At 43.3% G+C, this 24,440-nt stretch overlaps 1 protein-coding gene across 1 annotated transcript in view; it reads right to left on the bottom strand.

Annotated features, from left to right (window-relative positions):
- The window catches only part of RNF212 (ring finger protein 212), a 63,035-nt gene that overhangs the window by 29,111 nt on the left and 9,484 nt on the right, over positions 1–24,440 (bottom strand). The window contains exons 4-6 of the mRNA XM_089655520.1: positions 22,460–22,516; positions 15,961–16,010; positions 12,161–12,225 (exon numbers count right to left, since the gene is read on the bottom strand). Coding sequence (XP_089511646.1) covers positions 12,161–12,225; positions 15,961–16,010; positions 22,460–22,516 — 172 coding nt within the window. The remainder of the gene's footprint in view (positions 1–12,160; positions 12,226–15,960; positions 16,011–22,459; positions 22,517–24,440) is intronic.

Genomic DNA, 24,440 nt, shown 5'->3' on the forward strand with positions numbered 1-24,440 from the left:
CAATTCTGTCTGTCCCTGAGTAAAAATTCTCTGGCCCTAAGTAATGTTTCTGTGGCCCTGAGTAACAATTCTCTGGCACTCCGTAACAATTCTGTCTGTCCCTGAGTAACAATTCTCTGGCACTCAGTAACAATTCTGTCTGTCCCTGAGTAAAAATTCTGTGGCCCTAATTAAAGTTTCTGTGGCCCTAAGTAACAATTCTCTGGCACTCAGTAACAATTCTGTCTGTCCCTGAGTAACAATTCTCTGGCACTCGGTAACAATTCTGTCTGTCCCTGAGTAACAATTCTCTGGCACTCAGTAACAATTCTGTCTGTCCCTGAGTAAAAATTCTGTGGCCCTAATTAAAGTTTCTGTGGCCCTAAGTAACAATTCTCTGGCACTCAGTAACAATTCTGTCTGTCCCTGAGTAACAATTCTCTGGCACTCGGTAACAATTCTGTCTGTCCCTGAGTAACAATTCTCTGGCACTCAGTAACAATTCTGTCTGTCCCTGAGTAAAAATTCTGTGGCCCTAATTAAAGTTTCTGTGGCCCTAAGTAACAATTCTCTGGCACTCAGTAACAATTCTGTCTGTCCCTGAGTAACAATTCTCTGGCACTCAGTAACAATTCTGTCTGTCCCTGAGTAAAAATTCTGTGGCCCTAATTAAAGTTTCTGTGGCCCTAAGTAACAATTCTCTGGCACTCAGTAACAATTCTGTCTGTCCCTGAGTAACAATTCTCTGGCACTCGGTAACAATTCTGTCTGTCCCTGAGTAACAATTCTCTGGCACTCAGTAACAATTCTGTCTGTCCCTGAGTAAAAATTCTGTGGCCCTAATTAAAGTTTCTGTGGCCCTAAGTAACAATTCTCTGGCACTCAGTAACAATTCTGTCTGTCCCTGAGTAACAATTCTCTGGCACTCCGTAACAATTCTGTCTGTCCCTGAGTAACAATTCTCTGGCACTCAGTAACAATTCTGTCTGTCCCTGAGTAAAAATTCTGTGGCCCTAAGTAAAGTTTCTGGGGCCCTGAGTAACAATTATCTGGCACTCAGTAACAATTCTGTCTGTCCCTGAGTAACAATTCTCTGGCACTCAGTAACAATTCTGTCTGTCCCTGAGTAACAATTCTCTGGCACTCAGTAACAATTCTGTCTGTCCCTGAGTAAAAATTCTGTGGCCCTAAGTAAAGTTTCTGGGGCCCTGAGTAACAATTATCTGGCACTCAGTAACAATTCTGTCTGTCCCTGAGTAACAATTCTCTGGCACTCAGTAACAATTCTGTCTGTCCCTGAGTAAAAATTCTGTGGCCCTAATTAAAGTTTCTGTGGCCCTAAGTAACAATTCTCTGGCACTCAGTAACAATTCTGTCTGTCCCTGAGTAACAATTCTCTGGCACTCGGTAACAATTCTGTCTGTCCCTGAGTAACAATTCTCTGGCACTCAGTAACAATTCTGTCTGTCCCTGAGTAAAAATTCTGTGGCCCTAATTAAAGTTTCTGTGGCCCTAAGTAACAATTCTCTGGCACTCAGTAACAATTCTGTCTGTCCCTGAGTAACAATTCTCTGGCACTCCGTAACAATTCTGTCTGTCCCTGAGTAACAATTCTCTGGCACTCAGTAACAATTCTGTCTGTCCCTGAGTAAAAATTCTGTGGCCCTAATTAAAGTTTCTGTGGCCCTAAGTAACAATTCTCTGGCACTCAGTAACAATTCTGTCTGTCCCTGAGTAACAATTCTCTGGCACTCAGTAACAATTCTGTCTGTCCCTGAGTAAAAATTCTGTGGCCCTAATTAAAGTTTCTGTGGCCCTAAGTAACAATTCTCTGGCACTCAGTAACAATTCTGTCTGTCCCTGAGTAACAATTCTCTGGCACTCGGTAACAATTCTGTCTGTCCCTGAGTAACAATTCTCTGGCACTCAGTAACAATTCTGTCTGTCCCTGAGTAAAAATTCTGTGGCCCTAATTAAAGTTTCTGTGGCCCTAAGTAACAATTCTCTGGCACTCAGTAACAATTCTGTCTGTCCCTGAGTAACAATTCTCTGGCACTCAGTAACAATTCTGTCTGTCCCTGAGTAAAAATTCTGTGGCACTCAGTAACAATTCTGTCTGTCCCTGAGTAAAAATTCTGTGGCCCTAAGTAAAGTTTCTGGGGCCCTGAGTAACAATTATCTGGCACTCAGTAACAATTCTGTCTGTCCCTGAGTAACAATTCTCTGGCACTCAGTAACAATTCTGTCTGTCCCTGAGTAACAATTCTCTGGCACTCAGTAACAATTCTGTCTGTCCCTGAGTAAAAATTCTGTGGCCCTAAGTAAAGTTTCTGGGGCCCTGAGTAACAATTATCTGGCACTCAGTAACAATTCTGTCTGTCCCTGAGTAACAATTCTCTGGCACTCAGTAACAATTCTGTCTGTCCCTGAGTAAAAATTCTGTGGCCCTAATTAAAGTTTCTGTGGCCCTAAGTAACAATTCTCTGGCACTCAGTAACAATTCTGTCTGTCCCTGAGTAACAATTCTCTGGCACTCGGTAACAATTCTGTCTGTCCCTGAGTAACAATTCTCTGGCACTCAGTAACAATTCTGTCTGTCCCTGAGTAAAAATTCTGTGGCCCTAATTAAAGTTTCTGTGGCCCTAAGTAACAATTCTCTGGCACTCAGTAACAATTCTGTCTGTCCCTGAGTAACAATTCTCTGGCACTCCGTAACAATTCTGTCTGTCCCTGAGTAACAATTCTCTGGCACTCAGTAACAATTCTGTCTGTCCCTGAGTAAAAATTCTGTGGCCCTAATTAAAGTTTCTGTGGCCCTAAGTAACAATTCTCTGGCACTCAGTAACAATTCTGTCTGTCCCTGAGTAACAATTCTCTGGCACTCAGTAACAATTCTGTCTGTCCCTGAGTAAAAATTCTGTGGCCCTAATTAAAGTTTCTGTGGCCCTAAGTAACAATTCTCTGGCACTCAGTAACAATTCTGTCTGTCCCTGAGTAACAATTCTCTGGCACTCGGTAACAATTCTGTCTGTCCCTGAGTAACAATTCTCTGGCACTCAGTAACAATTCTGTCTGTCCCTGAGTAAAAATTCTGTGGCCCTAATTAAAGTTTCTGTGGCCCTAAGTAACAATTCTCTGGCACTCAGTAACAATTCTGTCTGTCCCTGAGTAACAATTCTCTGGCACTCAGTAACAATTCTGTCTGTCCCTGAGTAAAAATTCTGTGGCCCTAATTAAAGTTTCTGTGGCCCTAAGTAACAATTCTCTGGCACTCAGTAACAATTCTGTCTGTCCCTGAGTAACAATTCTCTGGCACTCGGTAACAATTCTGTCTGTCCCTGAGTAACAATTCTCTGGCACTCAGTAACAATTCTGTCTGTCCCTGAGTAAAAATTCTGTGGCCCTAATTAAAGTTTCTGTGGCCCTAAGTAACAATTCTCTGGCACTCAGTAACAATTCTGTCTGTCCCTGAGTAACAATTCTCTGGCACTCGGTAACAATTCTGTCTGTCCCTGAGTAACAATTCTCTGGCACTCAGTAACAATTCTGTCTGTCCCTGAGTAAAAATTCTGTGGCCCTAATTAAAGTTTCTGTGGCCCTAAGTAACAATTCTCTGGCACTCAGTAACAATTCTGTCTGTCCCTGAGTAACAATTCTCTGGCACTCCGTAACAATTCTGTCTGTCCCTGAGTAACAATTCTCTGGCACTCCGTAACAATTCTGTCTGTCCCTGAGTATGAATTCTGTGGCCCTAACTAGCGTTTCTTTGTCCCTAAGTAACAGTTCTGTGGCCCTCAGTAACAGTTCTGTGTCTGTGCGAGTAACAATTCTGTGTCTGTGCGAGTAACAATTCTGTGGCCCTAAGTAACAGTTCTGTGGCCTTCAGTAACAATTCTGTGTCTGTGCGAGTAACAATTCTGTGTCTGTGCGAGTAACAATTCTGTGGCCCTAAGTAAAGTTTCTGTGGCCCTAAGTAACAATTCTCTGGCACTCAGTAACAATTCTGTCTGTCCCTGAGTAACAATTCTCTGGCACTCAGTAACAATTCTGTCTGTCCCTGAGTAAAAATTCTGTGGCCCTAAGTAAAGTTTCTGTGGCCCTGAGTAACAATTCTCTGGCACTCAGTAACAATTCTGTCTGTCCCTGAGTAACAATTCTCTGGCACTCAGTAACAATTCTGTCTGTCCCTGAGTAAAAATTCTGTGGCCCTAATTAAAGTTTCTGTGGCCCTAAGTAACAATTCTCTGGCACTCAGTAACAATTCTGTCTGTCCCTGAGTAACAATTCTCTGGCACTCAGTAACAATTCTGTCTGTCCCTGAGTAACAATTCTGTGGCCCTAATAACGTTTCTGTGGCCCTAAGTAACAATTCTCTGGCACTGAGTAACAATTCTGTCTGTCCCTGATTATGAATTCTGTGGCCCTAACTAGCGTTTCTTTGTCCCTAAATAACGATTCTGTGGCCCTCATTAACAAGTCTGTGTCCCTGAGTAATGGTTCTCTGTCCCTAAGTAACTTTTCTCTGTCCCCAATTATCGTTTCTGTGGCCCTAACTCTGTCCCTGTCCCTAGTACAGAGCGGTCTGCCTCTGTTCAATAACTGCAGGCAAATGAAGAATTCCAAAATGGCCGCTATTTATAGCTCGACCATTACACAGTGCTGGCTGGCTGGCTGCTGATAGGCTGATGCGATCACATGTAGTTGAGGAATGCATTATGGGTCAGCGCGCCTTGTCTGCGCGCCTTCCCAGACATCCCCGCTCCGTCGCCGCACATGTCAGCCGCCATTTTCTGAAAAATTTCGATTCGCGCGTCCGAATTAGGCTATTTTTCGGATTCGGCACGAATCGAAATTTTTCCGATATTCGACTCGAATTCCACTTCGGATACTTCGATTCGCTCATCTCTAAAAATAACCCTCAATGTTCAGAATCTGAACACCATCTAACCACCAAGGGAGGCTCTTCCAATCTTTTGCTAAACATGAATTGAAAGGTTTAGGAAGTCAAATGAATACACTAATTTATGAAACCAGTCACAATAGGAATTGAAGCATAACTAAAAATACAGATTTTTTTTTAATTTTTGGTTTTGGATACAGTGGACAGGGATTGGAACATCTGTCAGGTTTTTATATTGCTGTCTGTGTCCCCAATAGGAGATTCACCCTACTTGTCATGTTTACTGTTATAAAAAGTGAGAGAAAATCCTAAGTTTTGAGCTGTCACCAAAACCGTAATAGAGGGGATAACTTCCAATGGGGACACTAGTCCTGTTGATAACCTGGGTTTCCCTAACTTTGGAGGGATTTCTTCTCACTTTCTGTTTGGCTATGGGAAGTGAAGGAAAATCACCCCAATGGGTTTCTGATGGCAGAAAAAAAACAGACCGGGGTTATAGGCCTCCCTTACTTTATTCAAAAAGAAATAAAATGTGTGTCTTTTGTTCTACTTTACCAGCCCATTGTAGCTTTACGGCTACAGAGCGGCCGTTCTTGGCAGAATCACGTATATATACGTGATTCTGCATTTTTTTAGGGATGCATGCGCCCACCCGCCCATGCTGTGATTTGTCACAGCACATGCCAATCGCTGGGTGCCGGCCGGTAATTGACCGTCAGCAGCCAGCAATCGGCTCTGAGATGCACAGAACACGGCTCTTTCAGTGTAAAGAAGCACAGAGCTGTGCTCACTGACAGGGGATCTAGTTGATTTGCCAAGCAGGGTATGAAAACAACTAGATCCCCAGTAAAAGCAGCACACAGTATACACATAAACACTTGTTAGGCACATATTTCACCCCTTGATCGCCCTAGATGTTAACCCCTTCCTGCCCAGTGTTAGTACAGTGACAGTGCATATTATTAGCACTAATCTCTGTAATGATGGCACTAGTGATGTCAGCGGCAGTTAGTTCGCCCGAGCATCAGTTAGTGTCAGATTGACCGCCACAGCATCGCAGTCCCGTTATAAATCGCTGTTCGCTGCCATTACTAGTATAAAAAAATTAAGTAAACATTCCAGTACATATCCAATAGTTTGTAGACACTGAAACTTTCACACAAACCTCTCAATACAAAGACGCAGGTTGCCTACCCCTGGTTTAACCCATACAGTGCATGCACAGCCGCACTGCATTAATTTTGCCTGGATTTCTTCTTTAAATTAGAATTCTGTGCTTTTACTAACAATGCTTAAAAACGCCCTTCCCACCTCCTAACACATATACTAACTTACCTGCATTAAAAAAAAAAAAAAAGTATATACTTACCTATTATCAGGCTGCTCCAGTCCGGTCATATAATCTACCCAGCGCTGGCTAAAGAGAACAGGAGAGAGCGCTCCCTTATGGCTGGTGATGCCTGAGCGGTGATGTTGCCCTTAGGCTTACTATGCCCCAATTGTTGTTGCCACTCCCTCCTCTCCCCTGCAGCAGCCATTGTCTGACACAGGGGAGCCAGATCACATGACCAGAGGAGTGGTCTGCAAATAAGTATATACATTTGTAACACAGATTAGGTGTCTTTAACCCCTTTGCACCGGCTCCTCCCGGCCCTTTAAGAGTTTCAGAAGCCGGGAGTCGGGGGGGGTTAAGGGTCATGTGACCGCCGTGATTCGCTGTCACACGGTGCCAACTTGGTAATTTCATTATTTTGGAATGTATGCTTGGTGACACTCCCTTTGTTTTGTTGAATTTATACGCCCCGAATACGGGTCAATTGCAATTTCTTTCCCAAACACTTGCCAACTTAGGTTCCTCTTCCACTCCACGTGTGATTATTGGGGGTAATTTTAATTTAATTCTCTCCCCTTATAAAGACAGGAAAGCTCTCTTCGAGTCCACACCCTCAAAGTGGCAGTGCTCCTCTTCAAAATCTTTCCGCAGATTGATAAGGGAGCATCGTCTCTTTGACGCCTGGCGGATTAAACACCCTCTCCATAAACAGTTTACTTTCTACTCCACTCCCCATCGTAGTTTCTCCCGCCTGGATAATTTCTTCATCTCCGCCCCATTGCTTCCTCTCCTGGTTGCCTCTGAAATCAACCCTATTCCATGGTCCGATCACACCTCTTTGAACCTTTTCTTCCCTACCGTTATGCCGAAAACATGTCACTGGAGCCTCAATGAGACCTTTCTAACCACGGAACATCTCTGCGATAAACTTTCTCAGGGACTTTAGTCACAATGTTGGCTCTGTAGCTTCTACCTCGAACCTGTGGGAAGCCCATAAGGTGGTATTTCGGGGACTTTGTATTTCTATGGGCTCCCGCTTAAAAAAATCCTCGCCGAGTGCTAAGGCTTCTCTTATTCACCAACTGTCCCTGGCTGAACGACGTCTATTGGCAAAACCATCCATTTCTGAGCTCCACAAGGTGACATCTCTTCATGACCAAATCAAGGTCCTCGATTCCTGTAAGTCTGCACAATCCCTCCTTTGGGTCAAACAGAAATTCTACAAATTTTCTAATAAACCTCATTGTATGCTAGTCAATTGGCTTAAAGCACAGTCCACCTAAACGATGCCAGATCATCTAATCCAACCAAATGGGAACCCTACCTATGACCCCCATGTCATGGTCTCCCTTTTTGGCTCATATTATGAGAATCTCTATAACTGTTTGACCCCAGACCTTCATCTGCCCCTCACATATTCATCTTTTGATAGTTTTTTTGATCCCCTATCGCTTCCGAGACTATCGCCCTCGGACATTGCGGCCCTAATGCTGACATCTCATCTGAGGAATTATTCGACACAGTTAAACATCTCCCCTCCCGCAAAACTCCAGACAGACCAGACAGATTGCCCTATTCTTACTATAAGTCCTTCATTGGTATCCTGGCCCCTCATCTCCTCTCTCTTTATCGAGATCTTTTCAAAGCTTCTCCTGTGCGTATATTTTGGTTATCCCTAAACCTGACAAGGACCACTGTGCTGTAGATAACTATCACCCCATTGCTCTATTGAACTCTAATTACAAGATCTTGGCCAACAGGTGTCTCATCTCCAAGCTCATACACAAGGATCAGGTAGGTTTTGTGCCTCCCAGACATTCTGCGGACAACACCAGGAGATCTATTGATCTGGTTGACCTGGTTAACCGATCTTCCATCCCTGCTATATTATTGAGTTTAGATGCTCAAAAAACTTTTGACCGCCTAAGTTGGCCCTACATGTTTATGGTCTTGGAGAAGTTTGGCTTCTGGGGCCCATTTGTGGCAGCCTTGAAGGTTCTTTATTCTTCCCCCTCCTCGCAGGTCAGATTAGCCTCCTTTCTTTCGTCCCCCTTCCAGATGGCAACTGATACGCGTCAGGGCTGTCCACTCTCTCCTTTATTGTTCATTTTCTGTTTGAAACCATTAGCTATTGCCATCAGGTCTAATCCAGATATACGCGGGATACAATCCCATAACCGCGAGTACAAACTATCCCTGTTTGCAGATGACATCCTCCTCACACTCTCGAGCCCTCACACCTCCCTACCGGTTTTACATAAGACCTTGCGACAATTTGGGGCCCTGTCAGGTTACAAAGTCAATACATCCAAAACTGAGGCACTCCAACTACACATTCCACCCGTTGTTCTATCTTCTCTTCAAGAGTCCTTTTCTTACCGGTGGTGCACCCACTCTTTTAAAATATTTTAGGTACTAACCTTACTCCCTCCTACCACTCCATATATGTGGCTAATTCCCCCCCCCCCCTATTTATAGCTATTTCCTGCTCTTTGAAATTCTGGGATTCCCTACCCATTTCTTTCCTTGACGCATCAATGTACTAAAAATGACTGTGTTGCCCAAACTTCTATATTTATTTGCGACCCTCCCCGTCCCTATGTCCAAACTTCATTTCCTCCAGAAATCCCTTCTGCATTTCATTTGGCACAACAAACGGCAAAGAATCGCACGTTCTGTACTGCTCTTTCTGCGTTCTAGAGGGGGCTTAGGGGCACCGGATATAGTAACCTACTAGATGCAAATAGAGAAACAGAAAAAGGATGCACCGACCTAGTGCATTATCCTTTAAAGATTTATTGAAGAAACAAAGTAAGTATCATACTCACAAAAGACATAAAAACACAGGCATGTCAAACTGAACAATCTGAGTCTATACGATGGAACCCTGGATGACCAACTTCTAACGTGTTTCGAGGACACAACCTCTTCCTCAGAGCCAACACTACTACTACTATGCTACTCATCTTTGTTTTCTCATGTCACGGTCCACTCACTATCCTCCCAACATATGGACTGAGATCCTTGCAGTTATCTCCGGCCCATCCTTGCTCCCTCCTTTGGTCGACCTCGGCAGTGGATGTCTCATCTTTTCGTCATCTATTCCTTGGTCCCATGCATTTTTCCCTGACTGGCATAAATGTAAGGCTAAATTTGCACTGGTCTCTGACTGTTCTCCACTGACCAATATCCTTTACAACCCAAATCACCTGGATAGTATGGCCATGTCCCAGATGTCCCCTTGGGTCACAGCCAACCTTTTCCAACTGCGTCACTTCGTGCACCCGGAGACTCGGAAGCTACATTAATTCTCGGATCTCCAGAAAAAAGCCCTCCTACCATCCCAATATTTATATGTCTATATTTAAATACACCACTTTTTTTCTACCATGTCACCCTCATTGATCCTGGGGAAGCCTACTCCCTTTGAACGTCTATGTACACAGGGGCTACACCAAAGGGGTATTATTTCTAACACATATAGACTCCTTATGGATGCTTCCCCCTATCTAAAGACACTCATCTTTACATGCATAAATGGTCCCAGTTTTTACAATGTGACATTGATCTGATAATGTGGAAGAAGATTTGGGAAAATGTACTTAGATCTTCTGTTTGTCTGGTCTTCAAGGAAAATGCCTACAAGATTATGATGTTGTGGTACAAAACGCCTGAAGTTCTCCACGCTTATAACCTGAATGCTTCTTCTGCCTGCTGGTGCTGTGGTAAGGACTTTGGCTCTCTCTACCATATTTTTTGGACATGCAGATCCATTACCCCTCTTTTGGGAAGAGATTTTGTCCTTGTTACATTTGCAATTGCATACCTCTCTCCCCTTCGAACCTTTATATTTTTTTACTAAGCCTACCGTTCCCGGGACTATCCAAATCGTCCAGGAAACTTTCCGTGCATGTTCTGACCGCGGCCAGGAGAAGCATTCCTATGTGTTGGCTAACCTCTATACCCCCTTTGATGCCGATTTTGAATAAAATGATTGCTGATGTAAGACAGATGGAATATTTGACCGCCCTACATACTTGTTTGATTGCTGTGTTTGAGGCAGTATGGAACCCATGGTATACCTTTATTTCTTCTTTACCTGACAAAATGTACGGTCCTAATAACCTCTACACTGTTATTTTGTGACATTATATGTTCTCTACCATCGATGTACCTTCTTGTTATATTTTCTTCAAGCGTGTTGTTTGTATATTTAAGTGAAAACCAATAAAAATTGTTCATAATAACAACTAAAAAGCCAGATCAGTTCTGGAAAAGCATTCTTTGGACGGATGAAACTAAGATTAATCTGTACCAGAATGATGGGAAGAAAATAGTGTGGAGAAGGCTTGGAACAGCTCATGATCCAAAGCACATAACGTCAACTGTAAAACATGGTGGAGGCAGTGTGATGGCATGGGCATGCATGGCTTCCAGTGGCACTGGGTCATTGGTGTTTATTGATGATGTGACAGAAGACAGAAGCAGCTGGATGAATTCTGCAGTGTTTAGAAATATACTGTCAACCCAGATTCAGCCAAATGCAGCAAAGTTGATTGGACAGCTCTTCACAGTACAAATGGACAATGATCCAAAACACACCTAGGAGATTTTGAAGGAAAAGAAGTGGAATATTCTGCAATGGCCAGCTCAATCTCCTGATCTCAACCAAAGAACAACTGAAGACAGCTGCAGTTAGAGCCTGGCTGTCAGGGCTCCAGGTATGACCAGAGATGTGTGGACTGACACAGGGAAACGCAGGCTTCAGGTATAGTATAAACAATACAATTTATTAAAGACTAAACAATACATAAACGCAGTGCAAGACTAAACATAAACACAGTGCAACCGAACCTCCAAAAGATAACAATAAGAACAATACTAAACGTAGTCGGGCAGGCCGGGTCGGTAGCAAACGGGCAGGCAAGGTACAAGGAGCAGGCGGAAGAGTTGTCAGGAATAGCTGAGGTCAGGACAGGCAGAGTTCATGCAGAGTCAGGATTAAAGCAGAATCAGGATCAGGCAGGAAGCAGACAGGATGCAGGTACAGGGGCTCATGGGAAACATACACCAAGGCCCCGACTGCAGGTCTGGCCATTCCTTAAATACACTTCCTGCAATCAGCTTCAGGTGATGGCTGATTGCAGGAGTGAGCTTCTGGTTGCTGAGAGCACCCGCTGGCCAGCCCTAATACTGCAGCCCACAAGGCAGGTGAGTCCCACCACCACTGGCAAGTCCATTCCTTACACTGGCAAAGCATCAGAAAGGAGGAAACCCAGTCTTTGGTAATGCCCATGGGTTCCAGACTTCAGGCAGTCATTGCCAGTAAAGGCAACAACAAAATATTACAAATTAACATTTTATTTATGACTATATTCAATTGTCCAATTACTTTTTGTCCCTTGAAAAAGGGGGAGTGGCTACTCTTAAAAGCTGTAATTCCTAAACCTTTCTCCAATTTGGATGTACAGTACATACCCTCAAATTAAACCTGAGAGTGCGCACTTTCAACCCATATCCATTATATAACTATAGCTTGAATATGTTTTGGTAAATGCCTGAAAAAAACTAAAATTGTGCCTGTGTCCAAATATATATGGACCTAACTGTATGTGGTGTCGCTGCAATTGTCAGGAGCAGGAGAATTTATTTTGGGTTGTTCTTTGGTGGTAGACTATGGAAGTAGCGAGAAATATACAGCTAGATACCTAAATGCGTTGAGTTGCTGCCATGTGATTGGCTGATTATCAATTTGTGTTACCAAGCAATTAAACAGGTGTACCTAATAACGTGCCAAGTGAGTGTATATCTTAGTTTACTATTATTGCCATAATTTGTGCAATGTGGGCTTTTTCCCCCATAGTACCGTGTTCATTCGGCAGGGCATGCTGCCCCACTATACAGTGTTAATAACCTGTGCACTGTTCTATTTGGTCACATTTACTTACCAGGACCGTAATTCATTAATGCACTTGAAGGTGGCAACTGATTATATGGCTGAGAAGATCTGACACTATAATTAAAAACAAAGAAAAACAGTATTTTATTCTAAAGCAGAAATCAAATGAGTAGCCATCGTAGGGTACAAAGGCATGGCAAGGCAGGAAAGTTGGAGTTGTTCTAGTAAAAATGACCTTCCTAATCTCCCCTAGCAACGTCAATCAATGGTGCTAACATCCGATATATTGGATCACGTCATAATACAGACAGGGGGAGCTGGGCACATGCTGTTCCTTTACTCGCATGTTTATTACTCTACACATGAAAGCCACCATCAATGGAAACAAGACTCATAAATGTTCATTGCATAGTACTCATAAATACCGGAGATAGTAAAGCATTGGGAAGTAAGGGAGGAAGCAGCTGACCATGTGGAATCTATACACCGATCAGCCATAACACTATGACCATGGATGGGGTAAAGTGAAGTATATTGTTACAATGGCACCTGAAAGTAGGTGGAATATATATTAGGCAGCAAGTGAACACGTTGTCCCTGAAGTTGATGTGTTGAAAGTAGAAAAAAATGGTGAAGCATAAGGATTTGAGGTTGTAATGTCTAGACGACTGGGTCAGAGAAACTCCAACCAAGAGGGGTCCAAACAGGGGCGGACTGACAACTCATGGGGCCCCCGGGCAATAGGAGATCATGGGGCCCCTGTGTCCTTGCCCAAACTCAAAAAAGCCTATGAAAAAGGTACCAGTGGCATCTCATGGGGCCCCCTACTGACCCCGGTCCCTCAGGCACTGCCTGAGTTTCCAAATGGTCAGTCCGCTCCTGGGTCCAAAGAAGGAAAACCAGTGACCTGGCTACAGGGTCTTGGGTGGCCAAGGGTGGTCAAGGCATATTGATACAATAGAAGAGCTACTGGAGCTCAAATTGATGAAAAGTTAATACTGATGATAAAAAGGTTTCAGAACACATAGAACATCGCAGTTTGTTGTGTATGGGGCTTTATAGCTGCAGACCAGTCAGGGGTGTTCATGCTGACCCATGTCCACAACCACAAGCGCCAACAATGGGCACATGACCATCAGAACTGGCCCATGGAGCAATGGCAGAAGGTGACCTGGTCTGATGAATCACATTTTCTTTTTGGATGGCCGGGTGCATACATAGCTTACCTGGGGAAGAGATGGCACCAGATTGCACTATGGGGAAAAACACAAGCTGGTGGAGGCAGCTTTGGGCTGATCAGTGTAAAGGTATGAGGCCCATTTACAGCAAGTTTATTACACATAGTATAAAGTGGAACTAAACCCTCATATCCTACAACCAAGGAAGTTGCCATCTTAGCGTTTGTTTGATCTGCCGTTGCCATGGTGCTGCACATGTAATCAGCCATAACATCAGCCATTTGCTGGCTTGATAGTTCGGTTGAGAGAACAAGCAACTGTGACCGTTACCGTTTATAGCATGCCGCAACACTTATGAACACTATAGTATACATATTTTTGGCCAAAAAAAGATGCACACAGTGGCTACATTCCTACATATAGTGAAACCATAAGGAATAAACGTAGCCACCCTCTAACAGGAAATCAGATCACAGCAGCAAAAAAAGCATTTTGAAGATTTGGAGGCTAGAAGCAAAAGAAGGGACTTTTCCGAGTTAAAGCTGTATTAAACCCAAAAACAAAAATTCACTATGCTGCATCAGGATTGGTACAATCTTTAGATGTGGTAGCTGCATTTGTTTTATCTTTTTTTTTTTTTCCTTTTTTTACAAGGTGATCGAGCCAGTAATGCAGGCCATAGATGGGTCGAAAATCGGCCGATTTTTCGGCCGAAAATAAAATCGGCCGATTTTCGGATTGTTAGTGGGCTAATCGTTCGGCCGTTTTTCGGTATTTTGGCAGATTTTTTTTATCGGTAAAGTTGGAAAAAAATCGGCCGATTTTGCCGATCGGCCGATTTTCGCGGCAATGATGGGCAAAGCGGCCGATTTTTTACCGATAAAAAAATCTGCGCATGAGCAGTGACCTGCAAAAGGAAGATAAAAAGAAGAAAAAGAAGAAGAGGAAGAGGATGAAGAAGAAGAAGAAGAGGATGAAGAAGAGGATGAAGAATAAGAAGAAGAAGAAGAAGAGGATGATGATGATGAAGAAGAAGAAGAAGAAGAAGAAGAAGAAGAAGAAGAAGAGGATGATGATGAAGAAGAATAAGAATAAGAAGAGGATGAAGAAGAAGAGGATGAAGAAGAATATGAAGAAGAAGAAGAGGATGAAGAAGAGGAAGAAGAAGAATAAGAAGAAGAGGATGATGATGAAGAAGAAGAGGATGATGAAGAAGAATAAGAATAAGAAGAAGAGGATGATGAAGAAGAAGAAGAAGAAGAAGAAGAGGATGATGAAGAAGAAGAAGAATAAGAAGAAGAGGATGATGATGAAGAAGAAGAAGAAGAGGATGATGAAGAAGAGGATGAAGAAGAATAAGAGTTTGAAGAAGAGGATGAAGAAAAGGATGAAGAAGAAGAAGAGGATGATGAAGAAGAGGATGAAGAAGAAGAAGAGGAAGAAGAAGAGGATGAAAAATAAGAGGAATACTAGTCCGGCAAAAAGTGTCCCTGCAGAGAGCTCCGCTATTTCTTTGACAGTTCCTTGACATTTACAGCGGTTGCAACATTGTATCTATTTGTTTCCGAATAAAAACATCTGTATCCTAAATGGATACAAATAGATACATTGTTGCAACCGCTATAAATGTCAAAGAACTGTCAAAGAAATAGCGTAGCTCTCTGCAGGGACACTTTTTGCCGGCTGTAGACGGGATGAAAATCGGCCCATTTTTTTTACCATTGCTGGTAACGTTGGCCGCTTGAACGACCGATTTTTTGTTTTTTTTAAAGAAAATCGGCTGTTTTTCTCCCCGTCTATGGCTTGCATTTGGCTGTTATTTTACTAACGGATTTTTAACAGATCAACATGTCCAACAAAAGTGGCAGGAGGTTGAGACAAACCATTTACTACTATCGGGTGCTTACAATAGTCAGCTTTTATTCATATTCATCTAAATCTACTAGTCCATCTAACACTCCCCTCCGCCCAGACTGACAATGCTGGTGAACAAAGCTGCCCCCATTGCTCCTCCATCCAGAGAGCAGATACCCTAAGACAGGAAGATCGATAAACTGTTACATTTTTGTTTTGGGGTTTAATATTGATTTAGGAATACTTGATTTTTTTATAGCTTTTGGTGCCACTTTAAAATGTACCTAAAAAATAATAAGTAACCACGCACAGAACTTTAAATTAAAGCGGAGCTCCACCCAAAATGGGAAGTTCCGCTTTAAGGACTGCTCCCCATTAAGGATTGGCACCTTTGGGGGACGGGAGGGGGAGTGGAAACCCAAATTTGACAGGTACCCACTTCCAGTCCGATCGCCTAACGGAAGGTGTCCTCCCTCCCTGTAGTCTTTTGGGACATGTGACAGGTCCCAGAAGACTACAGGACCATTCATGAAGTGCAGCACTACTCGCACATGCGCAGTGGTTACCTGGCTGTGAAGCCGCAAGCTATCACAGCTGGGTGCCCACACTGAAGATGCCGGCCTCCTGGAATACAGGACGACCGGTGAAACGGACTGCGGAGGACATACCACGGGATCAAGGGACAGGTAAGTGGATTTTTTTTAAAAGTCAGCAACTACAGTTTTTGTAGCTGCTAAATTTAATTTTTTGACAGGGTGAGTGGAACTCCGCTTTAAGCTACCTTCTTGATCAGAACAGGCAAAAAAAAACAACTTACCTTTGTAATTGTTGGGTCAGTTCTTTCACTGTTTCTTCCAACTTTGCTGTCTAAAAATGTTGACAGATTTACACATTAAACTGAGTATAAGTCATACATTAAAGTGGATGTGTTGCTTTACCCTACAAAGGAATTATACAGAGAAATTTTGTACAAAAAAAAAAATATGAAAAGCGAATAGAGGCAGTGGAACTTTTAATCACCCTCTCAACCTCCATTTATGGATCACGTTTCATCCATGGAAGCTATAGTACAGCCTCTACACATGCAGGAGATAGTGGAAAGGATGGGTATAGTGGGGACTCTTGATGAGTGCAAATGAAAAATCATTCGGATATACATTCCCTGGCCTCTTTATTAGGTACACCTGTTCAAATGCTTGGTAACACAAACTGCTAATCAGCCAATCACATAGCAGCAATGCATTTAGGCATCTAGACGACTTTCTGAAGTTCAAACCGAGCATCAGAATGGGAAAGAAAGGGGATTTAAATTACTTTGAACATGGCATGGTTGTTGGTGCCAGACAGGTTGGTCTGAGTATTTCAAAAACTTCTGATCTACTGGGATTTTCACACACAACCTTCTCTAGGGTTTACAGAGAATGGTCCGAAAAAGAGAAAATATCAAGTGAGCTGCAGTTGTGTGGAGGAAAATGCCTTGTTGATGTCAGAGGTCAGAGAGGAATGTGCAGACTGGTTGCTGCGACATTCAGATGGTAGGGTCAGAATTTGGCATAAACAACATGAAAGCATGGATCCATCCTGCTTTGCATCGACAGTTCAGGCTGCTGGTGGTGGTGGAATGGTGTGGGGGATATTTTCTTGGCACTAGTAAGGTGTACCTAATAAAGTGGCTGGTGAGTGTATTAACCCCTATGGCATCGGAAGATTATGGTGGTGGGAGAGGTAAGGATCGGAGGATGGAAGAGTTCAACTAAATCTTCAGCAAACAGCATAAGGGACACATTGCATTGACTGTATCGTCCTTTGTGCTGATTTTTATAAAACATTTTTTAACTAAACTGAGGCTTTACAACTAAACAACATTTGCACATCCTTGGTAAATTCCATTGGTAAATCAAAGTTCACCTCTCAATTAGGGAAGTTTGTGTTGTACACGGCTTTAAAAAGTCTATGTAAATCACTGGTGAATTTTTGGCTAGATGTGTTGCAATGAAAGGGGAAGACAGTGATTCTCCTGAACAGGCTGGCCATGAAATAGATGGTGGGTTATGGTGGAGTCCTAACTGTTGTGTCCAGTTTCAGAACCTCAGGGATTTCTCAATGACTCCACACTCTGGCTACAATGGTCATTTTAGATTGTCCTATCTGTAAGTAGAATTTCTCTGCTTTACTGTATGTATATCTGTACTTTATCAAATGCGTACAAAAACTTATTTAAAGAGAGACGTCAGCTTTTTTGTAAAAAAAAAAAAAACAGCTACAAATACTGTAGGTACCAACTTTTAAGAAACAGATACTTACCAGCCCATGTGTCAGGATCCAGATTTGAACACGGGATGTGGTGTGCCACCTGAATTGATTGACAGCTCCCTATCTGGTCCCTTGGACATTCCTGCTTAATACCATGTCTCTGATTTTGCTTCTCCCATTAACTCCCTTTTTAAGCCCTGTCCTTGCACTTTGTTTGCCAGTTTATTGCGCTCTCTCCAGGCGATATCTTGCACCTTACGTTCCTGCTGCTGTCCTTATCACTCGTGACGGACCCTTGGCTTGTTCATTGGTTACTCTCCCACTTGATCCCAGCCAGCAACTACTGATCACCAACCTTGGCTTGTTCATCAACTATGCTTCCACCGGATCCCAGCTAACAACTACTCGTTACCAACTTTTTGGTCTGTTAATCAACTGTGCTTCTGCTTGTTCTCTATCTGCTACATTCGTTACCTGACCCCCACTTGCTCTGTTCCTGGTGGGACTATCCGGAGGGCCACGATTTGCATGCAGCGAAACCCATACGAACCATCAGGATGGTCTCCACCATCTTCACCATGATAAAGACAGTGTAGACAGGTGCAGTCTATTTTCTCATTGTCCCATGTAACTCTGACAGCCATCTTGAGTTAGGCAGAGTCTATTTAGGACCTTGGCTCCCGAGCTTGGTGTACATTTTGCAAGTAGTTAGTGTAGCGTGATGAATGGTAGGGAAAGGTTCCAGACAAGTAGGGATTGGTCAAGGGCACACTATCCTCTACAGGAATCCTCCCGAGTTGGGCATGGACTTACCAGGCCGCATTACACCCTTCTGAGGCAGATGCTGTCAGTGCATCAGAACCTGTTCCACTTTGCATTGCTACACAAAACTGTGAGTGTTCCCAATGATGTGTCTTCTGCTGGGCTGTTTGTAACTTTGAGCTGTTACTTCAGTACAAGTTTTATTAACCTCCTTAGCGGTGTTCCTGAGTGTAGCTCGGGGTAAAATTTCTATACCAAAAGCGGTAACCCCGAGCTACACTCGGGCTTACCATGCGGCGTTCTCCGGGGGTCCCTGCAGCACTTACCTTGTCCTTCGCTCCCACGATGTGTCCCCTGCAGCGTTCCCGGCCATCTCCTCCGGCCGATGCCGGCATCCGGCTTCTGTGTTCCGGTCCCTGTGACATCGGAACGTACGGGCGCCGGAACCGGCGGGAGATTTGAATTTTTAAAAAAATGTAATTTTTGCTGTCATTGCTATTTCAATGCATTTCACATATATTTTGTCCCTACTGCTTTGTCCTGTGCCCTGCCTGCATTTTGAATGTTCTTTCTGCCTGGAAACTTAGAAAAGTCCATGGCGTCTAAAAAGCGTCCCTTTACGTCAAAAGCGGTTTTAGAACAGCGATAGTAAATCAGAACCACTTGTAGAATTGAGTGATAATGATTCGTGGGGAAAATTCGTCATCAGACACTGAAAACAATTTTGCGACTTTGCTCAGCGATGTGCGAATTTGCCTCTGTATTTCAAATGTCAGTGTTTTTGGTTTGATTATATTATTTAATTAAATTTATTATTATATTATTATTTTTTATGATTATTTATTAAATTATAATTTAGGATTTCGTGTTTCAAATTTTATCATATCCGGAATGTTTACTAGACTCTTGTTCGGACAGATTTCAGTGAGTTATTACTAAAAATTACAGCCTACAATAAAAAACTACATATTTCCATGCAAAAAAAATGGTACCGCTTTCAGCACAAAAAATCGGAAAGAATCATACCGCCGAGGAGGTTAATTGCAATTGGACTGCCACCGCACCACACTGCACCCACCCACACCCAGCTAGTGCTTACCCACATCGAAGAAAAATATATTTGAAATATATTTTAAAAATATTCTTCCCAAATATATTGCCATATACTTGAAAAGCTACAACTTTGGCCATATTCAATATATTTCAAAATACATTTCAATAAATATATATATATATATATATATATATATATATATACACACACATACACACACACACACACACACACACACACACACACTGCATGTTGAAATGCAGTTTTATTACAAAATATATGAAAAAAATATTTTTTAAAATACATTTCAAATATACTGTATGTCTTTAAAAATACAAATCTACATTTTTGGAATGCATTTACAAATATATGTAAAAATACATGTTAAAATTACTTTTTTATATGTTAAAAAAAAATCTGAAGAATATATTTAAAAAACAAATATACAGCATATTTGAAATGTACTTTTAAAAATATTTTTCATATATTTTGTAATAAAAACGCATTTCAACATGCAGTATATAAACTGTATATATATTTATTGAAATATATTGAATATGGCCAAAATTGTAGCATTTCAAACATATGGCAATATATTTGGGAAGAATATTTTTTAAATATATTTCAGATATATTTTTCTTCCATATAGATAGACCCCTCGCCTTGGGTGCAAGGCCATCTTTAATATTGATTGGACCCTGGGCAAGCATTTTCTTGCACCCCTCCCACCCCTTGCAATTTCCCTGTCCACCTGCTCTGAGACAAACAGTAAATATCAGCTAGACTCAAAATAAGTTTAATGCAGCAGATCAGTCAGTGATTGTGACTGGTTGCTAGAGGTTACAGCACATACTACAGCTCACTGATTAGTTGCGAGAGGTTATTGTACATCATTACCGCTCACTGATTGGTCGCTAGGGGTTACTGCACATCCTTACCACTCACTGATTGGCTGTTAGAGGTTACTGCACATCCTTACCACTCACTGATTGGCTGCTTTAGGTTACTTGCATAATTACCACTTATTGGTTGCTAAAGGTTTTAGCACATCATTACGACTCGCTTATTGATTACCTGTGCACCTCAACCCTCCCCCAACCTCTCTACTCCAACCCCTCCATCTTAATTCTACATGCCTGCTCTGCCCATCTATGCACCCACCTTCCTTACCTCTGTACATCCACTCCTTGTTCACCTGTGTGCCCCAAACTGTAATTCCTTCTCTACCTACCTCTGCACACCTCACCCACACCACTTTGCCTACCTTTGCAGAACAGGCTGATGGTAGGCTCAATGACCACAGTTGCAGTTAGGACTTTCAAGCATGCCCCTGCTTACCTCCCCAGTAGGCAGCATTCAGCAGAAGTGATGGTGGATGGAACCTCAGGAAGGCATGATATACATATGAATACCGCCGCTATTTACATATCAATGTCAATTATTTGCATGTGAATGCTGACATGATCTGGGTCATCTGTACTCTGCAATAGGGCAGAGCTGAGCAGTATAAGTGACAGCACTTTACACTGAGATATTGGGACACAGTGCAGGAGGAAGACTTCAAGGGACAATTGGCAAATATGGGACAGCTGCTTTGGGTCCCACAAAAATGACTGGGCCCCGGGCATCTGCCCCTTATGCCCTACCTTAAAGATGGCCCTGCTTGGGTGAATATCATCTGCTAGGGGGATCTGCTTCTGTATTTATCCAACTGACTACTGAATGAATCTCTCTACTGCTAACGCTACTAGCCTTCGAGTATGATCCAAGACCATGACACCCTGGAGTCCAGTGATGTTCTTTCCACAGTTGATTCTTTGCTGGGCATCGGTTCCCCGGCACCGCCATCTTGGATATGGGAGCCAGCTGTTACTTCCTGATGTCTCACAGTCGGTTCCTCACAGCACACGTGTAAGGCACAACAGTGCAGCAATTCTGGTCCTGCAGCTTCCTCCAGGCGGGAAGGGGCAGGTCAAACAGATGTTGTCCTTGCCTAGGTGAGGATTGAGGACGTAGGAGCAGGTGCCTGTCAAAAAAGTTTCCTGCTCCCTGGAAAGACAAATAGACTGAAAATGTGTTAAAGCCTGGGCGTGGGGGGAAGGATGAGCTGCCTTTGCCTTCCTGGGTGAAGGTCTGTCTTTAAAGAAAATCACTAGTGAATTAAAGCGGAGCTCCACCCAAAAGAGGAAGTTCTGCTTTAAGGACTGCTCCCCCGCTCCTCATTAAGGATTGGCACATTTGGGGGGCGGGTACCTGAATTTGACAGGTACCCGCTCCCACTTCCGGTCCAATCACCTAGGCCAGGGGTAGGCAACCTGCGGCTCTCCAGCTGTTGCAGGACTACAAGTTCCATCATGCCTCTGCAAGTCATAGCTGTAACTGTCAGTTTTGTAATGTTTCAATGTCTCATGGGAAATGTAGTTCCACAACAGCTAGAGAGCCGCAGGTTGTCTACCCCTGGCCTAGGCGATCAGAAACGGAAGGTGTCCTCTCTCCCTCCCTCCATGTAGTCTTTTGGGACACGTGACAGGTCCCAGAAGACTACAGGACCATTCAGGAAGCGCAGTGCTACTCACGCATGTGCAGTGGGTACCCGGCTGTGAAGCCGCAAGCTATCACAGCTGGGTGCCCACACTGAAGATGCCGGCCTCCTGGAATACAGGACAACCGGTGAAACGGGCTGCGGGGAACACACTATGGGACAGAGGGACACATAAGTGGTTGTTTTTTAAAAGTCAGCAGCTACAGTTTTTGTAGCTGCTGACTTTTATTCTTTGACAGGGTGAGCGGAACTCCGCTTTAACTAGTAAATAGCAATGGCGCACAATAAAATAGACCTAAATGTACTTTGGTCATTTTCTTTGCTCTTTTTTGCTATAATATGGAATACTTTACCCAATGTATCAAAAAATATTGACTTTTTTAATATAAACTCTATATTTATGCAAAAGGAGAAAAACGTTACAACCTGCTTAGTCTTTGAGCATATAAAAAAAGGTAATAGAATACAAGTGGGCTCCCTACTTTTACAACTGCATGTTGCAAATCAGAATGAGGGGCAATAGATATCTGAATACATTTTTCAAAACCGCTCCCATGTTTATGCACCTAAGCCCCCCACTGACTGGTATTGTTTTTAGCATTTATCGCTTGAGTAGTAGTTGCCTTTAGGTTTGTTTAATGTCTCATTGCTGGAGACACCAAGCACCCTAGCATTGTATGTTACACAGCATGTGCTGGGACTTACCTTTCCTTTGTAATGTGCTAGTAACCTGCGTCTGTGACTATCCTGAAACTCTAAAACCTGCAAATTAATATTTATGTTACAAATTGAAAAAAAACATTGCAAGGATTCCCCTAAGGTCCTATCATACAGAGACGAAATTCCAGCATCCCATTTTCATACTATTTTTAAAATTTTCGTAGATTTAAAGGAGAAGTTTGGAGTTATTAAAAAAAAAAAACATAAATATTTACCTCTGTGCTGCAGCATCAGTGTGAGCTGACGTGGGGAAGCTGCAGCATCAGTCTGAGCCGACGTGGGGCAGGTGCAGCATCAGTGTGAGCCGACGTGGAGCAGCTGCAGCATCAGTGTGAGCCGACGTGGAGCAGCTGCAGCATCAGTGTGAGCCGACGTGGAGCAGCTGCAGCATCAGTGTGAGCCGACGTGGGGCAGCTGCAGCATCAGTCTGAGCCGACGTGGGGCAGGTGCAGCATCAGTGTGAGCCGACGTGGGGCAGGTGCAGCATCAGTGTGAGCCGACGTGGAGCAGCTGCAGCATCAGTGTGAGCCGACGTGGGGCAGCTGCAGCATCAGTGTGAGCCGACGTGGGGCAGCTGCAGCATCAGTGTGAGCCGACGTGGGGCAGCTGCAGCATCAGTGTGAGCCGACGTGGGGCAGCTGCAGCATCAGTGTGAGCCGACGTGGGGCAGCTGCAGCATCAGTGTGAGCCGACGTGGGGCAGCTGCAGCATCAGTGTGATGCCGCAGCTGTCCCACGTCAACTCTAAGATTGAGAACTGAGTGATCATGTGAACGGTCTGCTGAGAGCAGAAAGAAGTGACTGTCAGTGCTCACCAGAGCTCCAAGCAGAAGAGGAGGAAGGCGCAGCTGGCTCCACCTCTCAGCTGCAGGCTGAAAGTTTGAGCCAGCTGTTAATCAGGCAGCTGGGTGGATTCCGACAATATGGTCAGGATTCTTCCAGAGCTGGACCTGCTCTGTAAGTTCTCATGCACACTGGTCATTTTTACAGCAGCTGTTTTTGGCTTTGACGTTCTTTTCTACAGCCAATAAACTCCCCAACATATTACCCTATGTGTCCATGCACACAGACTGTAGCATTTTTTGGCAGGGGTTTTTTTTGGCTGGAAAAACCCACCAGAATGAGTGGGTTTCTAGAGTAAAAATGCTCTAACACTGAAAACGCAAAAAACCGCAGTAAATCATGGCAAACCAGCATTTTTGGATTTTTTTTGCCAAAAAAAAAATTCCTTGGTCACAAAAAACCTATAAAAAAAATGCTAGAAAACAAAAAAATGCAGCTAATTGCTAATACAAAAACTAATAACATAAACGCTGAAAAACTCACATTGACTGACTTAAGGCATTGGTTAAAACTTGTAGGAGTTTTAATTTTGCTCTAAAAGGATGCAGAACCCCTGACCTCTGTCTGGATAGTGCGGATTGGCCCTGTGCTGATCACATGCACTCTCCCAAGAAAAACAAAAACCTTTCTAGCAGTTCACACCAAACTGAGCATGTGCAGAGTGATGCTACACAGATATGTCTTATTGGGAGATAAGAAGGGAAGTCTGGAAGAAGAGGAGGATCAGAGAAGTCAGGAATAAAACAGTGCAGAGGATTAACCCCTTAGGTTCCATAGTGAGTATAACAAGCATGCTTTACTGCATATATAGACTGATTGGACTGTTGTGGGTTTAGTAACACTAATGTGCTTTGCAGTATTGTATGGGTTACTGCAGACACATGGGGGTTTATTTACTAAAGCTGGAGAGTGCAAAATCAGGCCCACTTCTGCATAGAAACCAATCAGCTTCTAACCTCAGCTTGTTCAATTAAGCTTTGGCAATGAAACCTGGAAGCTGATTGGTTTCTATGCAGAAGTGAGCCTGCTTTTGCACTCTCCAGCTTTAGTAAATACCCCCCCCCCTGCTGTCAATAGGCTCACACTTCAAGGGTTATTAGCTTGTTTTGACTAGGGGAGAGGAG

The sequence above is a fragment of the Staurois parvus genome, unplaced genomic scaffold (assembly GCF_062004578.1).
Source record: "Staurois parvus isolate SC_StPar_1 unplaced genomic scaffold, SC_StPar_1.0 ptg000845l, whole genome shotgun sequence".
NCBI classification, from domain to species: Eukaryota; Metazoa; Chordata; class Amphibia; order Anura; family Ranidae; genus Staurois; species Staurois parvus.